The sequence below is a fragment of the Anabrus simplex genome, chromosome 3, assembly GCF_040414725.1.
Source record: "Anabrus simplex isolate iqAnaSimp1 chromosome 3, ASM4041472v1, whole genome shotgun sequence".
Lineage (NCBI taxonomy): Eukaryota > Metazoa > Arthropoda > Insecta > Orthoptera > Tettigoniidae > Anabrus > Anabrus simplex.
This window is the reverse complement of record NC_090267.1, coordinates 57,391,219-57,409,139: the sequence shown is the minus strand read 5'-3', so window position 1 is coordinate 57,409,139 and position 17,921 is coordinate 57,391,219. Positions and strand designations below refer to the sequence as shown.

Here is a 17,921-nt window from a genome sequence, read left to right as displayed (position 1 = left end):
GCTGGGTGTTTGTGCTGTCCCCAACATCCCTGCAAGTCACACACCACACATAGCACTATCCTCCACCACAATAACACGCAGTTATGTACCCATGGCAGATGCCGCCCACCCTCATTGGAGGGTCTGCCTTACAAGGGCTGCACTCGGCTAGAAATAGCCACACGTAATTATTATATCACAATTAATTTATTTTCTGTCAATTAAAGTTTGTGCGTGACTTAAACATGAATTATTATTTTAATCAGTAAGTATTATTTCTCGTCCAATCTACTCGACCTCTGTGAGCCTAGAGGTTTCCACGCTTCTTCTGTTGGGAAAATCTTGGTAAGTGCTTAGCTTAATTTATTTTCCCTGGTCGTGCAACTACTGTCATGTAATACCTCACTTGTAAGTAGGCGATAAAGCATAACTGTAGTACATTTACAATATAATAACCTGCCTCGGAGAAGTGGCAGTATACAATTTTTAATCACTAGATTGTGTGCCAAAAGTCTGGATTCGATTCCAAACCTCTCTGCAGTGCTCATATAGAATGAGGGCATATGACACTGTTGATGGTGATTCATACATAGGATCAGGATGTTAAGCCTTGAGCAGACCCCTTGGTGCTATTCGACAGGAGTAGGCTATGTGCTGGCACTGGGTTTCACCCTCTCTCTTCCTACTATCACATCACGTCATTAATTTCATTTCATTACTTCTCTGATTATGTTGACGTCAGGAAGGGCATCCGGTCGTAAAAACTGTCAACGGAAATTCATCTCACTTCATACCCAACCCCGTAGAGAAACGGGACAAGGGTTGGACATACATAAATTTACAATATAATACAAACTATGTGAATCATTCAATTTGGAAAGGAACATTTATGAATATATGAGAGAGGGAACTTATGTTGATGTTACTTACCAGATGCATTGCTGAGCTGCGAGGAGGATGGGGTTCCATGAGAAGCTGAGATGGAGTTTGACCGAAATTACGGATCTGGTTCTCAATGGCCTGAAAAAAAAGAATACTCTTAATTGTATAATATTCATTTTCATGGTCACAGTGGTTTATTGTAATTATATTCCCTTCTTGAATAAAGATGTAAAGTGTGAGTTTACATATTATATTTACTGTCAAAATTGACGGTGAATTTCATATCAACTTAATTATTTTAATCTCTTTTGTTTAACCACTGTTCGTTTTCTGCACGAGAAAGCTGTAAATTATTATTATTAATTTTTATTTGTATTCTGTAAGGTAAGGTGAGATGCCAGGCAGATATCTCATGATCATAAAAATAGATATAGGGGAGCATATAACAAATAAACTTAATAACTAAAATAACCCTAAAAGTACTCCAATAGCTGTACATCAGCACTAGAAACAAGCATCTAAGACCATGAGGATATTACATAATATTAATACCTATGTTGTAAAGTTATGTAATAATAATAATAATAATAATAATAATAATAATAATAATAATAATAATAATAATAATAATAATAATAATAATAATAAGTACATCCATATTTAAAAAAAAAAGAACTGAAAAAGATCCAGTGGAAAGCAGCACAATTTGTTCTGTGTTACAAAAATTTGCAAACATTGGGCTGGGAAGACTTGAGAGTACAGAGACTAACAGCTTGATTATGAGGAATGTTCTGAGTTGTCAGTGGAGAGATGGCGTGAAATGACATTAAGAGACGAATAACCCTGAGTGGACCTTTTAAATATAGGAAAGATATGAAGATAAAGTTGGAATTCAAGAAGAAAAATTAGGGCAAATACTCATTTATAAGAAAAGGAATTAGGGATTAGAATAATTTACCAAGGGAGAAATTTCCAGCTTGTTTTAAATCATTTAAGAAAAGACTAGGTAAACATCTGATAGGGATTCTGCTACCTGGGTGACAGCCCTAAATGCAGATCAGTGGTACCTGATTGTTCCAGTACCTAATGAAATCAGCATATATACACACTATGTACAGGTACACAACTTTTGTCACTAAACTTGGGAAATCACAATGCAATGCCCTAAATGATTGCTTCTATCATTATTAGGCTATTATTATTTCCAATTTCAGATCTCTGAAGGTGAGAAACTAACAAATAGATTCAATTAATAACATTTTTATACTGTTTTAATACTTCAGTTAAAAGAGAGAAGTTCAAATGTTCAAGAGGAGGTTAAACTCAGGAACTATCCCCATCTTGCATAAACCACTGCCTCCTGTCAATTGTTCTTGCTACTCTATATTTGTGCAATGCAGCGCATGCATTAGATTTCTGGTGTCTGTCTAACTTTCATATTTCAGCCTCTACATCTTTCACAATTTGCTTTACATCACACTGACACAGATAGGTCTCTTTACAAAGGAAAATTGAATATGTCCTCCTATTCAATACATACACATCTCCATCATTAGATGGAGTAATAATAATCAAACATGTTTTGACTCATCTGAGCCATTTTCAGTGAAAAAAAAAGGGTTAAAGTTATTTACCGATAAGAGAAGCTAAAAATATGTTGAAAACATGATGAAGGAACAAATGAAAAACAAGAGACATGACAGAAATAAAAACTAATTCAATATACACACATTTCCATCATTAGATGGAGTAATAATCAACTCGTTTGAGACATCATCAGTGAAAAAAGTTAACATTTTTACATAATTGAAGCTAAAAAGTATGTGAAAACCTATGAAGATAAATGAAGTACATGTAACGCAGTGCTTTAGACATAGTTAATCACTTCGAATGGACTGTTAACAACTGAACATAACACACCGTTACAAAAAGCATGACAAGACTGAATGCTTTGTAGTAAAACAATGAGATATTGGGGCATCAAAGTACATTTCATGTTTTAATATTGCTAGCTCTGCATAAAATGTTGAATGAATATTACTGTTTACATAAATTTTTTGATTCCGGAATATATAAACTCACATGCTTTGAATGTAAGAATACATACATAGGACAATCTGGCCGCAATTTTAAAGTTAGATATTTGGAACATGTGAATGCTGAAAAACATAGAAGATTCTCAGCAATGGGATCACACATGACTGCCACAGGTCATAAATTTACCAACTTAGAACAAGACCTGACCATCATAAAAAAGTTAAAAAAGGGCAGCTTAATGAACACATATGAAGACCTGTACATTCATCTAGACCAACTTGTAAAGAAAAATGATAACCTTAATGAGGCTGTAGAATATAAGAATCCATTATATTATCAAATTCTAGTATATTTGAAAATGCTTGAGAAGGATCACGAAAAAAGAATTGGGATTTCTCCACCTGCAGATAGCCCTACAACTTGTTCCTCCTCAGTTGAAGCTATAGGTGACAGCAAGGAAGTTCTTGACACACCTATATCCCCCGCTCCTCCACCTCCTCAGGTGCAAGAGCAAGGAAGATTACATCATCAATATTACACCCGGCGCAAAACTGTGAAAGAATGACAGGAGTTACTGTTCCAAAGGAAAGCAGGCTTAATAAGATTTGACAACTAGGAATTAGTTATATTTTCATCTACATTAATAATAAGAGCCGCACTGTGATATCAGGATTTCTTCGTTTCGATAATTACTTATAAATTGTATAATTTTTAATTTATAAATTGATCTTTTTTCATGAATTATTAAGAAAAGAATATTTATTAGGACAATTTCTCTACGGAATATTGTACAAGTGTTTCCTTGATGACTGCTTTCTATTGTAGAAATAATTTATATATTTTCTCTTGAGTTATTTGTTTGTTTTAATCTTGTCAATCTTATGTTAATTTTAAGGACACTTCCTCTAAAGCATTACTTTGTCAATTTTATATATTTTTCATCTAAACAATGTTATGTGGCTGAAGATGTTGATAATATACGAAACATGTACCACTTTTGACCATTAAAAATTGCCTTAAGCAATCATTGTATCGACTAGGTGGAAAATAAATTAAATACTTAATTGTGAATGAATATTACTGAGCGAAGACAAGGCAGCCAAGTTGTTGTACGTACACCATCCTCCTTATAACCTAACGCTTGTAAAACCTTCAATTATTATGTTTAATATATTTTAATTGTCTTTTATTAAATGCTAAGTACGACTGTATAAATATGTATTGTACATTTGTATAACCTCAAATACTTATTGTGAATACATCTAACCTCAAAGTCTGTGTAGTCAAAAACTGTAGAAAACTCTATAATATTAATATATTGGGTATAATCCACTATCATTCTGATACATAGGGAGGTTTCTGGAAACTTACTGTAATGACTTATCACCCAGGTACATGAAGAAACATTAGGAATTTTGTAGATTTTGTCACTATGGTTTGTGTATATGTAATCTAATATTTGAGTTTGATCTACTCCAATTGAGAGGCCGGTCGATCGATTGTTCCTTGTATGTTTGAGTGTGTTCCATTTAGAGTGTTGCAAGAAAATTTCCAGAAGTTGATATTTCTAGACTGTTTGTCGAACGGTATATATATCGAGCTGACAGGCCGAGAGGCCAGACAGTGACAGAGAGCAAGAGACAGTGCTGTAAGAGAATGTAGAACATGGGTTAGAGTGAGCTGAGGAGTTGGTTGATATCTGAACTTGTCAGAATTGACTTGAGAGAGAGAGTAGTCAGTCTTACCTTGTTATGGTAAAGTGAATAATCAGTGTGTAGATTTGTTGATTTATGTACTTTTCAGAATCGAATGTGTGATAGCGAAGTGAAAGATCAGTCTGAGGACTTGTTGATATGTGTACTTGACAGAATCGACAGTAAATTCCTTCAGTGTGTTTTCCTTAATAGTGTTGTGTTGTGTATAACTGTGTGTTGTCAAGGTGTAGACATAACAGCAATAAAATGTTGTTTTTATTTGCAAGGAAGTGAACGTATCTTGTGTGATATTTATTTACACCAAAAAATATCCCATTGAGAATGATAAAGTGCTCAAGGAAACCTGCGCAGATAGTATATTAGACCTTGAATATGATAATTACACGCAGCCATCCTAAGAAAGGTTTTCCCTGAATTTCCCTGTATAAATGCTGGAATGGTTAATAGTAGAAAGTAGCTACATAGGTCTCCCATCTATTCGTCAATATAAAAATTACACACACTATTGCATACCACATGTAATTTAGTCACATACTCCCGGCTGCCAAACATTCTCTCAACGGTAAAAGCTATACATTTCAGAAACCTTCGACCAAACTGCTGTCAATCAACCATAACTATAATAAATCTGTAAGGGACCAGCCTAAGCTTTAAGTAATGGATTGTGACTTACCAGAGACATGGATGGATGAGGGGAGGAAGAGGTAAGGGTCAGGAATCGCACGGCTTTTAAGAGAGGAACCAGACAGTAATGATCCTGCAATGAGAAGGACTTCTGTAACAGAAGGACTATTCTATATATCATCAAGTGATCTGACTAAGTAATTCTCAACTGAGCAAATGGAACATCACATCTCTTTCTTCCTGTGCTTCATCCAAAGTTACTGAATTACTATTCTTAGATCCCCATCAAGGACTTGCATAAAATACGTAGCCTCCCTCACCACAGTGTTAGGCTGATAAAAGAGCCATAAGTTCCACACTAGAACTATTTCTAATTGATCATAGCAGTAGGGTGTAAGAAAATGAAATGATAGAACCTATCAATATTCAGGACAGACAATTTGTCCCACAGAAACTTACTGACAAAGTAATAATCCAGAGTTCTCATACATATTTTAGGTAATTCCTGATGTAAAATTCTAGGTTTCAATTCTGATAAATCCTTGCTGGAAACTTAACCTGTCCATATCCAAATATTTCTCAAATAGCTTACTTCAAGTGAATCCTACATTCAAGTGAACATCATAAGGTTACTGGCAATTAGCAGCAGAATATAAGAACACTGCATTTGAAAGAATACAGAATTACTCCACATGTGCCATCAGATTTCCACTGTGCTTCTATATCACAAGCTAATTCCCCTTTGTGAATAGCTTTTTTTTCTTTTCTTTTTTTGGCAGAACTTCATGTCCATCAGGTTAAACATATCTTTTCTTGATAAATAATGTGTATATATATATTTAAATAGAACTTCTAATCAGTCAGTCAATTCTATTTATTACCTTTACATTGTGTAGACATGTTTTGGCCTATTTTGAAGGCTTCTTTAGTTTCTAGACATGTAAAAAAAAAAAAAAAGAAAAGTACTTGTCACTTTACAGAAAAGCCATTGTATATGAAATGTAATTATTGTGTTGCCTTAAAAAAGTATGTACTGTATTGTCCCTATCACGAGCCAGAGGCTCATGGGACCTTTTGTCACCAATAAATAAATAAATAAATAAATAAATAGATGAACATTAATGAAGGACTATGATATGCTCTCACATGCTTTAGCATTCTAGTCTAAAACTGTATTTATTACTTAACCTTCAGCTTTGAACTTCATGGATTTGACAAGGAGGGAGTCCATCTATTTGAAGACATTTGAAAACATTGACAGAGGCACAAATTGGGAATGAAACAATGCAGATGGTACAGTAATGGCATTGTATCAAAATTGCAAAAGCTGTGTTAGAACCAAAGTGGGTCAAACTGAATGGTTCAGAGTTGAGACAGGCTTAAAACAGGAAATTGTATAGTCTCCCTTAATCTTCATTATCATCATGGATAGAATTCTACATAATATCAAGGAGAAGATGATGGGCGAGCAAGTAAAGTCTATGCTCTTTGCTGATGACATTGTAGTTTGGGGAGATAATAAAGAGGAAGTACAGACACAAGTTGATTTATGGAATGAGGAGATAAGAAATTTTGGAATGAAGATTAGTACTGCGAAAAGTAAGACTTTGATCATGACAAGAGGTAACAAAAAATCCAGGGGAGTGATAAAAATAGGAAATGAACATCTTGAAGTAGTGAACAATTTTTAATATTTGGGCAGCGTGATATCACAAGATGGAAATTTGGATGGAGAAATTGATTTAAGAATACAACAGTCTGGAAGTTTCTACCAGTGTGTGAGAGACATTTTATGGAACAAAGATGTGCCAATGAAGTGCAAGAAGGTTTTATACTCGTCCTATTATAAACCTATACTGACCTATGTTTCAGCAGCCTGGACATTAACTAAGTGAAACCAAAGTAAGATACAAGCACCTGAAATGAGGTTCTTGAGGAGCATACAAGGAAAGACAAGACAAGATAGAATACGAAATGAGGAAATAAGGAGAAGCATGAGAGTGTGTAAACTTAAAGAAGAGATTGATATAGCAAAGCTAAAATGGTTTGGACACATGATGAGAATGCCAGGAGAGAGAATACCAAAGAGAACATTCATGGATACAAAGACTGGAAAGAAGCCTAGGGGACGTCCTAGAATGAGATGGAGGAGCTGACTGTGTTGCAAATAGGGGAGTCAATAGCAATAAAGTACTAGAAGAGGAATGGTGGAAAGATCGAGTAAGGTGGAGGGCTTTGGTAAACTACCCTACCCAGAGAGAATCTGGAAAAGGGAATGGAGGAAGAAGAAGAAGTACATAAAGATGTAGAGATTATTCTTATCCTTAAGTGTTTACATGTTTTCCCTTGTTTTGTCTTTCTACTGCTCCTTCTTCTGTTACTGACCTATGATTTACCCTATTGTGTATTCCTCTCTCTCTCTCTCTCTGTATATGTAATAGCTCATGGCCTTTGGAGAGGCCTGGTGAGGTCCTTCGAGCTGACGTCCTTGGGCGACTTCTGTGGTGTATGAAGATAGTTCCCAAACCAGAAGAATTAATCCATGAAGTTTAACATTCCCAATCCGGCCAGGAATTGACCCTGGACATCTCTGACCAAAGGCCAGCATGCTAACCAGTTACAGAGTTAGACTGTAAATTTGTGTCCTCATCCTGAGGTGGTGCAGCTCCTATCAGACACACCCCCAAGGGAGGTGAGTTGCATTTCTGGCAGTACCAGGAATCAAACCTGGGCCCCTTAGAATGGCAGCTTATAATGCTAACCATTATACTAAGAAGGTGGACTCTCTATATATGACTTTATCTGACAACTGTTCATCCCTTTCCATCACTTAAATCTACCAAGCTAGATGTGAATGATTGAACTGAGTGGGGAGCTACACAAATATCCAAGTATTGCTTTTAACAGAAAATTGTGCATGGTCAACTTTGATGGAAATTTAATTTGAAATATTTTGTTCTATTAACAATGGGGACCATTTCCCTTGCCTATCATAAGAGACTAAAAAGGGTAACTGCCAGGCGCTCTCAAATTGGCAGTGCGTGTTGGCAACCATGTGATCTCTAGCACCGAGCCTGTCATTGCTTTCACTTACTTCTGCCAGGCTCCTCACTTTCATTTCTCCTATCCGACCTCCCTTGCTCAATTCTTGTTCTTTTCTGACCTTGGTGGTATTAGCTTGAGAGTCTTTTCTTTTCACACCCTTTGTAGACCTTTCCTTTCTTTAACCAATAACTTTGTTCATATTTTCCTTCAATTAGAGAAGATGGTTGCCCAGTTGTACTTCCTCTTCAAACAATAATCACCAGCTCTTCAGCTGTCTCTGTGGATCAGTGATAGAGTGTCAGCCTCCAGGGTCGAACCCGGCAGAGGTAGTCAGATTTTTGAAGGGTGAAAAAAAGTCCATTTGACACTGCATGTAGTATGATGTCAGCATGTAAAAATCTCTGCTGACAATGAAATTTACTGTAACTCAGCCACAGACACCCAAGAGAGATTCGGTTTACTTTACCATTTAGTAAGCATAGACTAAAATGGAACGTTGAAACTAACAAACAGACAGCCAGATGGCATCAAATTAAAATGTCTACACACAGTAGCTGAGGCCATACGATGATGATGATGATGATGATGATGATTATTATTATTATTATTATTATTATTATTATTATTATTATTATTATTATTATTATTATTATTATTATTATTATTATTATTATTACATTATAGAACCTGCCTGGGGGTAGGTACTTAGCTAGCTCGAACCCCGTTGGTGGGGGGGAATATACACCATCAAAATGATGACCAGCAGGGTAGGAGAGGTGGTAGTATACAATTTTTAATCACTGGATTTCGTGCCAAAAGCCTGGGTTCAATTCCAAATCTCTCCACAGAGTTCATAGGGAGAGAGGGGATATGACACTGTTGATGGTGAGTCGTCCATCAGATGGAGACAAAGTGAGCAAACCCATTGGTATTATTCAACATGAGTAGGCTATGTGCTGACACAGAGTTTCACTCTCTTCCTACCACATCATCATAATTTCCCACCCAGACGTGCAAGCCGCCCATGGGAGTCATATACAAAGAACTGCACTAGGCAAGCCAAACATGTCCTTGGACACCCTGTCACTATAAATAAATAAATAAATAAATAAATAAATAAATAAATAAATAAATAAATAAATAAATAAATAAATAAATTGATTTGGCAGTGATAGTGATGATAATTTTAAAACAAATGTTGTTGTTGTTGTTGTAGTTTTTAGGGTGGGAAAATATCATTCATTAGCTGTCAATTAGTAGAATTAGCAGTTGCTACACTGCAACAATATTCGTTTAGAGGAAGAGGAATTATGGATTGGAAGAATTTACCAAGAGAGATGTTCGATGAGTTTCCAACTTTTTTGAAATCATTAAAAAAAGACTAGGTAAAGCAGTGATAGAATCTGCCACCTGGTCAGAAGCCCTAATGCAGATGAGTTGTTATAGATACAGGGATCTTAGGAAACCCTATGTAACTTGGTAGAAGTTCAGCAATCACTCAAATTAGAAGTTTTCACAAAAGATTTTTGTATTGTTCTCCCTTGTGGTCTTGTTGATAATACATCCCCTCCTTCCTTGATAAAGAAGAATTATGGATAACCCTACAACTCTTATCAAAAAGAATATACAGGTTGTCCCCAAAAAACACCGACAAGGCTTAGCATGTTGTGTGGGATGACGGACTGATCGGTTTTCAAGAAGACGCTCCTGACCGGAAATGGCATGGTCTGAATGCTGGAGAGTGTCAAAGTCTGAGAACGGTTATGACTGTTCCGATTTGGTTTCTTAATACAGAAGGTATGCAATCCTTTAGTCATCTGTGAACTGCGGATGGACGACTTAAGCCTAATAACATTCCTGCGCACGCGCTACATTCCTCCATACAGTCCTTGATGCGTATCCTAGTGCGTTACTTGTGTACTGTAGTCTGCCAATGCAGTCGTTGCTAACAGCGGTGCGATGTGTACCAGTATACAGCTGCGGAAATGACAGACATGGTGCTTGCATACGGCAAAGTGCATTGCAATGGTAGAGCTGCTGCAAGATTGTATGCGAAACATTTTCCAAACAGATGTACCCCACATCATTCCACGTTCACAGCCATCGGGAGACTATTAAGAGAACTGGACAGTTCCACATAGGTAGTGTATGACACTCCTGTAACGTCAGCGGAGGACCTCATTGCTCGAGTCAATGGAGCGATTGAAATTCTTCAATTGGGTCATGTGCATGAGGCTCAGCACCACCGATGTAGGCTCTGAAATGATATAGGAGGTACACAGTTCGAACTCCGTTTGTAATGAGCCTGATGTGCTATTCATGTTGGGTTTATTGACGACATATGCAACCCACACCCATCTCACAGCATCCAAGCCACGCTTTTCTGGATGTGGGTTCCTTTTTGATAACGGATCAGTTTGCCTTCCCGCACATCATACTAAGCGTTGTCGGTGTTTTTTTGGGACACCCTTAATAAGAAGCACTCATCAAAACCTGTTTGAACACTCATTATTCAATACTTACTTCTTTCATAACAGGGTCTGTGATACTGTCCATATCCACACTGCCTTCATATGTCAGGTAGTAGAAGACATTTGTTGCCCGTACAGCTTCAGGCCCTGCAGAGAGAGAGAGTAAACAACATGTAAATATGGAGTCACTGGACCTTGTATAACAATAATAAATAAATAAAATCATTTGTATGAATTTTAAAAGCAGACCCAACTTGTCATTGGTAACTACTGCATATGATGATACTGATGATGATGATGATGATGATGATTATTATTATTATTATTATTATTATTATTATTATTATTATTATTATTATTATTATTATTATTATTATGACGACGACGATGATGATGATGATGATGATGATGATGATGAAAGTATTTTAAGAAGTTTGTTTTGTTTACAACAAATTGTTTTACGTCGCACCAGCACAGATAGGTCTTATGGTGTCGATGGGACAGGAAAAAGCTAGGAGTGTGAAGGAAGCGGCATTGGCCTTAATTAAGATACAGCCCCAGAATTTGTCTGGTGTGAAAATGTGAAACCACGGAAAACCACCTTCAGGACTGCGAACAGTGGGGTTTGAACTCACTATCTCCCGAATACTGGATACTGGCCGCACTTAAGCGACTGTAGCTATAGAACTTGGTTAAGAAGTTATGCCTCCTGTCCAACCTCAAGCTCTGATAATTGGTCCAGATAATCAGTCATGACATAAAAACATCTTTTTTAAATAATGGTTTTACATCCCATTAACTACACTCATGGTTTTTGGAGACGCCAAGCTGCTGGAATTTTATCTTGCAGGAGTTCTTTTAAGTGCCAGTAAATCTATAGACACAAAGCTGGCATATTTGAGCAACTTCAAACACCACTGAAATGAGCTGCAGAATAAAATAAGTGTAACCCCTTATGCTGTCAAAAAATACACACATACACCTAACCAAAGTCTAACCTTATGCTGTAAAGAAATCTTGGTAATACATTTGCTTTCCTCATTCTATCATGGAGTGTTCTGTCAACATCTGGTAACATTGTGTGATCAACTGAGTACAGAGCAAGCAACAGCAGAACACTGACCCAAGTTCTGCAGTAGCATACTCAGACTGCATTGGTGAGGAGCTATTCTCAAGTTCTACTGAAGGTACCTTTACATCAATACAACATTGGTGAAATTTACTTCATAACTTTCATCATTACCTCATCAGTAATGATCCACCTTTGAGAAAGCAAAGCACAGTCTTCACAAAACATCACATTTATCTATAGTTTTTCTCATTTTGAACTGCATAAATCCAAAATAATGATAATGGTATTGGCTTTACATCCCACTAACTACTTTTAAGGTTTTTGGAGATGCCAAAGTGCTGGAATTTAAACCCGCAGGAAGTTACTTTATGTGCCAGTAAATCTACCAAGCACCTTAGCACCTGAACACCTTCAAATACCACCGGACTGAGCCAGGATCAAACTGCCAAGTTGGGTTCAGAAGGCCAGCGCCTCAACCTTCTGAGCCACTCAGGCTGGCCTATTGTCTTGTATTCCAGTCTGTGAATGAATGAAGGAATGAATTAATTTTTAAAAAAAGTACTAACCTCTCTGTTTGTAGCCAAAGGTCAGGTCTATCCACTGATGCAGCTGACAAGAAACAAATTCCGACTCCAGTGCCTGAAGGAAGAAATAAATATTAAGAGAAATAAGGACCATATTAATATGACAGTCAATTTTATATGACAAACATATGGATGTAGTTTTATCAAGACTTTGTAGCTCATTATTTTGACTGTTTCTTCCTTCCAAAATTGCACGTAGACCAAAGATAGACTGGTGGTATCAAATCCTCCTTTTAAATGTTGACTGAAAGAGAAATTTATCTTCTGATGAAATACTTGGAATATTTTTCTTAAATGTTAATCTTTTCAAAATGCATTAATGCTTCATGATTTAACTAGACAATAATATTTTGTTTTTTTTCCAAGTTTTGAGAATCCCATCCCATGCCTTGCAGCTGAACCGAGAAAAAAATATTCTGTCAAGAAGTTGCACCTGTATAATGTATGTCACAGGTTCAAAACCACTTTTAGGTTCGTACTTTGTGAAAAAATGGAGTGACCCAGTGACCTTAGGAGTGAAGAGATTAATGTGATCAATATCAAGACTTTACTGATCTTGGCTGCTAACATTAATTTAATTTCTTCTTATTGACAAGTTTTCAGTAAAAGCAATCCATATCACAACATAAAACAAAGCACAGAAACTCCCTTACCATTCTGTTGATGCGAATGAATTCCTCGGGTGACGAGGCCCATGGAGGTAGCTCTACATCTCCAACAGCTGTACCATCCTCCTGCTGACCCAGCCGGTACCGGTTAGAATTCACTAGCATCTCTGGCAGGAAGAAGAACTCTGGAATAAGTTCCTGAAACACATATGCAAATAGTGTGATACAGAAATCCAACACCAGTGAAGTGAACAACTGTTTACTCTGCTATGTAAAGAAGAAACGGGTGATGAAGTTGTTTCTGTTCTACTCAGCTTCCCACCCGGGCAAGAACAAACTTGGATTGTGTGGAGATCACTCAATCGTCTTCGATGGAAGATCCAAAAGCAATCTCCAGAAATGGCACTTCACTGTCGACAGCATTAACTGCGACTGCAGAGAACCCCAGACCACGGAACATTTACTGGATTGAATGCTGTGACCTGCATCTTGTACAGTAGATCTTCTCCTTGCGCCACCAAACACTGTTGTGGTTGCACGTCACTGGTCTACGGTGGTGTGATTTAAGATTGTAATTTGTTTGTTTCTGAATTGAATAAATAAAAGCACCCATTTCTGAACCATGTTTCTTCTTCTTCTTCTTCTTCTTCTTCTTCTTCTTCTTCTTCTTCTTCTTCTTCTTCTTCTTCTTCTTCTTCTTCTTCTTCTTCTTCTTCTTCTTCTTCTTCTTCTTCCTCTGACTTACTGTAGAGTAGGATAATGGATCAATGACCTCTATTTTGCCCATTCTTCCACCAATCCTCTCTAAATACTCTTGAAATTAAAATAACTCTCCTCTCTCCTCTTTTCTCCATTTTCTGTATCCATTTTCACCATAACCTACCCCTTGGTCTCATTCCATTCAGTGTCCATTTGAGCAGTGCCTTTGAAATTTGTCTTTCTGCCATCCTTCTCACCTGGCCATTCCATTACAACCTGCTTCTCTCTATTCTATCCTCCCAGCCTGTCCTGTATCTCTGTGTTCCTTATATGATCCTTCCTTCTTTCTTGTAGCATGCTTGCAGGAACTTCCTTTCAAATCCTTACATTTTGCTTTCCTCTCTGGCAGTGCTACGTTTCTAGAAAATAGAACTCAGAGAATTAGTGTAGGCGTAGCTTTATCTGTCCCTGTAATAATTAAGAGGGAATTCCTCAAGGCAGTATTATTGGACCTTTATGTTTTCTTATATATATCAATGATATGTGTAAAGAAGTGGAATCAGAGATAAGGCTTTTTGCAGATGATGTTATTCTGTACAGAGTAATAAATAAGTTACAAGATTGTGAGCAGCTGCAAAATGACCTCGATAATGTTGTGAGATCGACAGCAGGCAATGGTATGATGATAAACGGGGTTAAAAGTCAGGTTGTGAGTTTCACAAATAAGAAAAGTCCTCTCAGTTTTAATTACTGCATTGATGGGGTGTAAGTTCCCTTTGGGGATCATTGTAAGTACCTAGGTCTTAATATAAGGAAAGATCTTCATTGGGGTAATCACGTAAGTATGATTGTAAATAAAGGGTACAGACCTCTGCACATGATTATGAGGGTATTTAGGGGTTGTTGTAAGGATGTAAAGGAGAGGGCATATAAGTCTCTGGTAAGACCCCAACTAGTGTATGGTTCCATTGTATGGGACCCTCACCAGGATTACTTGATTCAAGAACTGGAAAAAATCCAAAGAAAAGCAGCTTGATTTGTTCTGGGCGATTTCCGACACAAGAGTAGCATTACAAAAATGTTGCTGGGAAGACTTGGGAGAAAGGAGATGAGCTGCTCGACTAAGTGGTATGTTTAATGCTTCAGATATTTTGACAGGATTGGGAAAAGAACATTTTCTCTGACCATCTATTGAGAAACCTGCACTTCAAAAATGCATACAATAAATCCTTGCTCTCCAATTGTTACAAACAATGTAGCTTCAAGTATTCTTAACAAGCTTCTGAAATTATATTCTTTTATCTTTATTTCACAAAAAAGTTATTGTCAATTTAGTGAAGAATACAATATTATTGTAATGAATAGGTGGTATTTAACAAAATTATAAGAATTTGTATCATAAGTGGTATGTTCCGAGCTGTCAGTGGAGAGATGGCATGGGTGGACATCAGTACATGAATAAGTTTGGGTGGTGTCTTCAAAATTAGGAAAGATCACAATATGAAGATAAAGTTGAATTTCAGGAGGACAAATTGGGGCAAATATTCGTTTATAGGAAGGGGAGTTAGGGACTGGAATAACTTGCCAAGGGAGATATTCGATAAATTTCCAATTTCTTTACAATCATTTAAGAAAAGGCTAGGAAAACAGCAGATAGGGAATCTGCCAGCTGGGCGACTGCTCTAAATGCAGATCAGCAGTGATTGATTGACTGATAGTAACCCATGTTTCTACTACGTATCATAGCTAGGACAAAATGTCTATATGTCTAAATATATGTACAACACCTCTTTGCATCATCTTCGTACCCTGCTGCTGACCACTGTCGGATTCAAAATGATGTAGACTCTAGTGTAAACCTCTACAAATATTGAACAAATGGGCCAATCTCAACTTAAATTACACCAAAAATTATCTTTCGTATATTTATAAATGGTACAGATTTTTTTTTTTTTTTTTTTTTTTTTTTTTTTTTTTTTTTTTTTTTTTGTACATTTAATGCTTCAGATATTTTGACAGGATTGGGAAAAGAACATTTTCTCTGACCATCTATTGGCAAACCTGCACTTCAAAAACTGCATACAATAAATCCTTGCTATCCAACTGTTACAAACAATGTAGCTTCAAGTATTCTTAACAAGCTTCTGAAATTATATTCATCTTTATTTCACAAAAAAGTTATAGTCAATTTAGTGAAGAAACATTTTCTCAGTACATCTGCTTTTTAGATCTTTTTATGCCACTTAATATGGTTAAATGTAACATCTGATTGCAGACTGACTGTTTGCAGATCTTGAATAACTGTGCAGATTGTAAGCTACCTGTACTATGGTGTTAGGTGCAGCTTTCTCGACATACCAACACCAGCAAACTCTAGAAGCAACTAATGTGATACAGGCCTGCCTGCCTGCCAAAAAAAAAATGTCGCCCCCCTCAAATAAAATGTGAAACCTATGAACAACTAATATAAATGTAATTACAGCAAGCAGACCTCATGCAATACATTATATTGTCAAATTATAAGAACAAAGGGATTATTTATTATTGTAATATTATTAAAAGATAATGTTTTAATAGGTTTTATTTGTCTACCTCCGTGGTTTAACGGCTAAGCTGCTGAACTGCCAACCGTACACCATTTAGTTAGATATTTGTACTTAAAATTGGTTTCATTTTTCAGTAACTACAGAATCATACTCATTAATACTGAAGTCACAGTTATAATAATTTATTTGATTACAATGCAGAAAATAATAGCAACTAGCAAAAAAAAATGTAACAAGTAATTTGATTTTTACTCAATTACTTTCCAACTTCTGTTTTAATATATACACTTACAAAAACAATGTCTACCTTAAGCTTGCCTATGAAGCAATAAATGTCTTTTAATTACCAATACCTATTTAGCAGCTTATGTTGGTAACAACTGGTGAATTATAGACATATTTTGTGCTCCTAAACAATTGAAGGTAAGTCTTCCTTTAAGGGTAATCATTAAAAATAAACATTTTTTGTCACACAAATGTAAAATAATGTAATGTACCGTACTACAATTGTTATGGATTTCCACCTTAAATAATCTTAAATTGGTTTTGTTTGATTAATACTACCTATTGTCATTTAAAGAAACCCAAGGGTGTTCAAAAACTTTCAAGTGATATTGCACATATGATACCGGTTAATGTATAAGTCATGTATGTGTTATGTATATGACATACCAGATGACTATAGTCACATATGCATAGGGTTGCCATAATCGAAAAATGTAAAACCAGGACATTGACACAATTTAGGAATTATAAAACAGGACATAGTTCACCTATTAGTACGGCAGATATAATGAAAAAAAATCACATTAGTATGTTTGCATCAATTTTTTTAAACTTTTTATAAGAAAGGGTTAGGAGTGGGAAGCAAGCAGCCATGGCTTTAATTAAGGTAGGTATATCCCGGTGTGAAAATGGAAAAACCACATAAAACTATCTTGAGAGCTGCCTACACTAGGGTTCGAGCCCACTATCTCCTGAATGCAAGCTTAAAGCTGCACGACCCTAACCACAAGGTCACTTGCTCTGTAAATGTATCAACTTCATTTAATGATGAGAATATATATAGTTCTACAAAAATATGTACTTATAATACAGTAAGCATCTGTACACCATTCGTACTTGTTAAAGCCAAAAACAGAAGAAAGGAACATATATGTGATTTTGAATGAGCCTTTGAAACTCACAACAGCTTACGTGTTTCATGTTGTATTGCACTTGCAACAAAGCATTTGCAAATTCTAGTGTTAGCTTGCTTCTTTATTCTAGTCTATCCATTTGGCAGACATAAGAGGATTTTTTTTTTTTTACATTCGCACAATGCCCAGAAACAGAAAAGTACGGTAATATCCTACAATTTTGAGCAGTTCATAATTGAAATTACCTGAAATTGACTTTCAAAACTTCTAAATAACTGCAATAAAGTATTGCAGATTTTAGTCTTTTCGGCCCAGATATTCTTCCTACTGTATACAATCCCAGACTGTCCGCAAAATCTGTGAGGTATGGTAACCCTACATATGCATAATGTATCAAGATTTAAAAGAAAATATATTTCTTTTTTGATCAGAAGGAGGGATTTAGTAACAAATACAAGAAATAATGAACTTCTGGAGAACTTGAAGAATTGATTCTCCAAATCTCACACTATAAAAGTAT

General features: G+C 36.2%; 1 protein-coding gene across 1 annotated transcript in view; it reads right to left on the bottom strand.

Moving 5' to 3' along the window:
* The window catches only part of LOC136866997 (neurobeachin), a 142,173-nt gene that overhangs the window by 33,737 nt on the left and 90,515 nt on the right, over positions 1 to 17,921 (bottom strand). Inside the window, exons 6-9 of the mRNA XM_067144093.2 lie at positions 13,063 to 13,215; positions 12,392 to 12,464; positions 10,806 to 10,900; positions 910 to 999 (exon numbers count right to left, since the gene is read on the bottom strand). Of these exons, the coding sequence (XP_067000194.1) occupies positions 910 to 999; positions 10,806 to 10,900; positions 12,392 to 12,464; positions 13,063 to 13,215 (411 nt within the window). The remainder of the gene's footprint in view (positions 1 to 909; positions 1,000 to 10,805; positions 10,901 to 12,391; positions 12,465 to 13,062; positions 13,216 to 17,921) is intronic.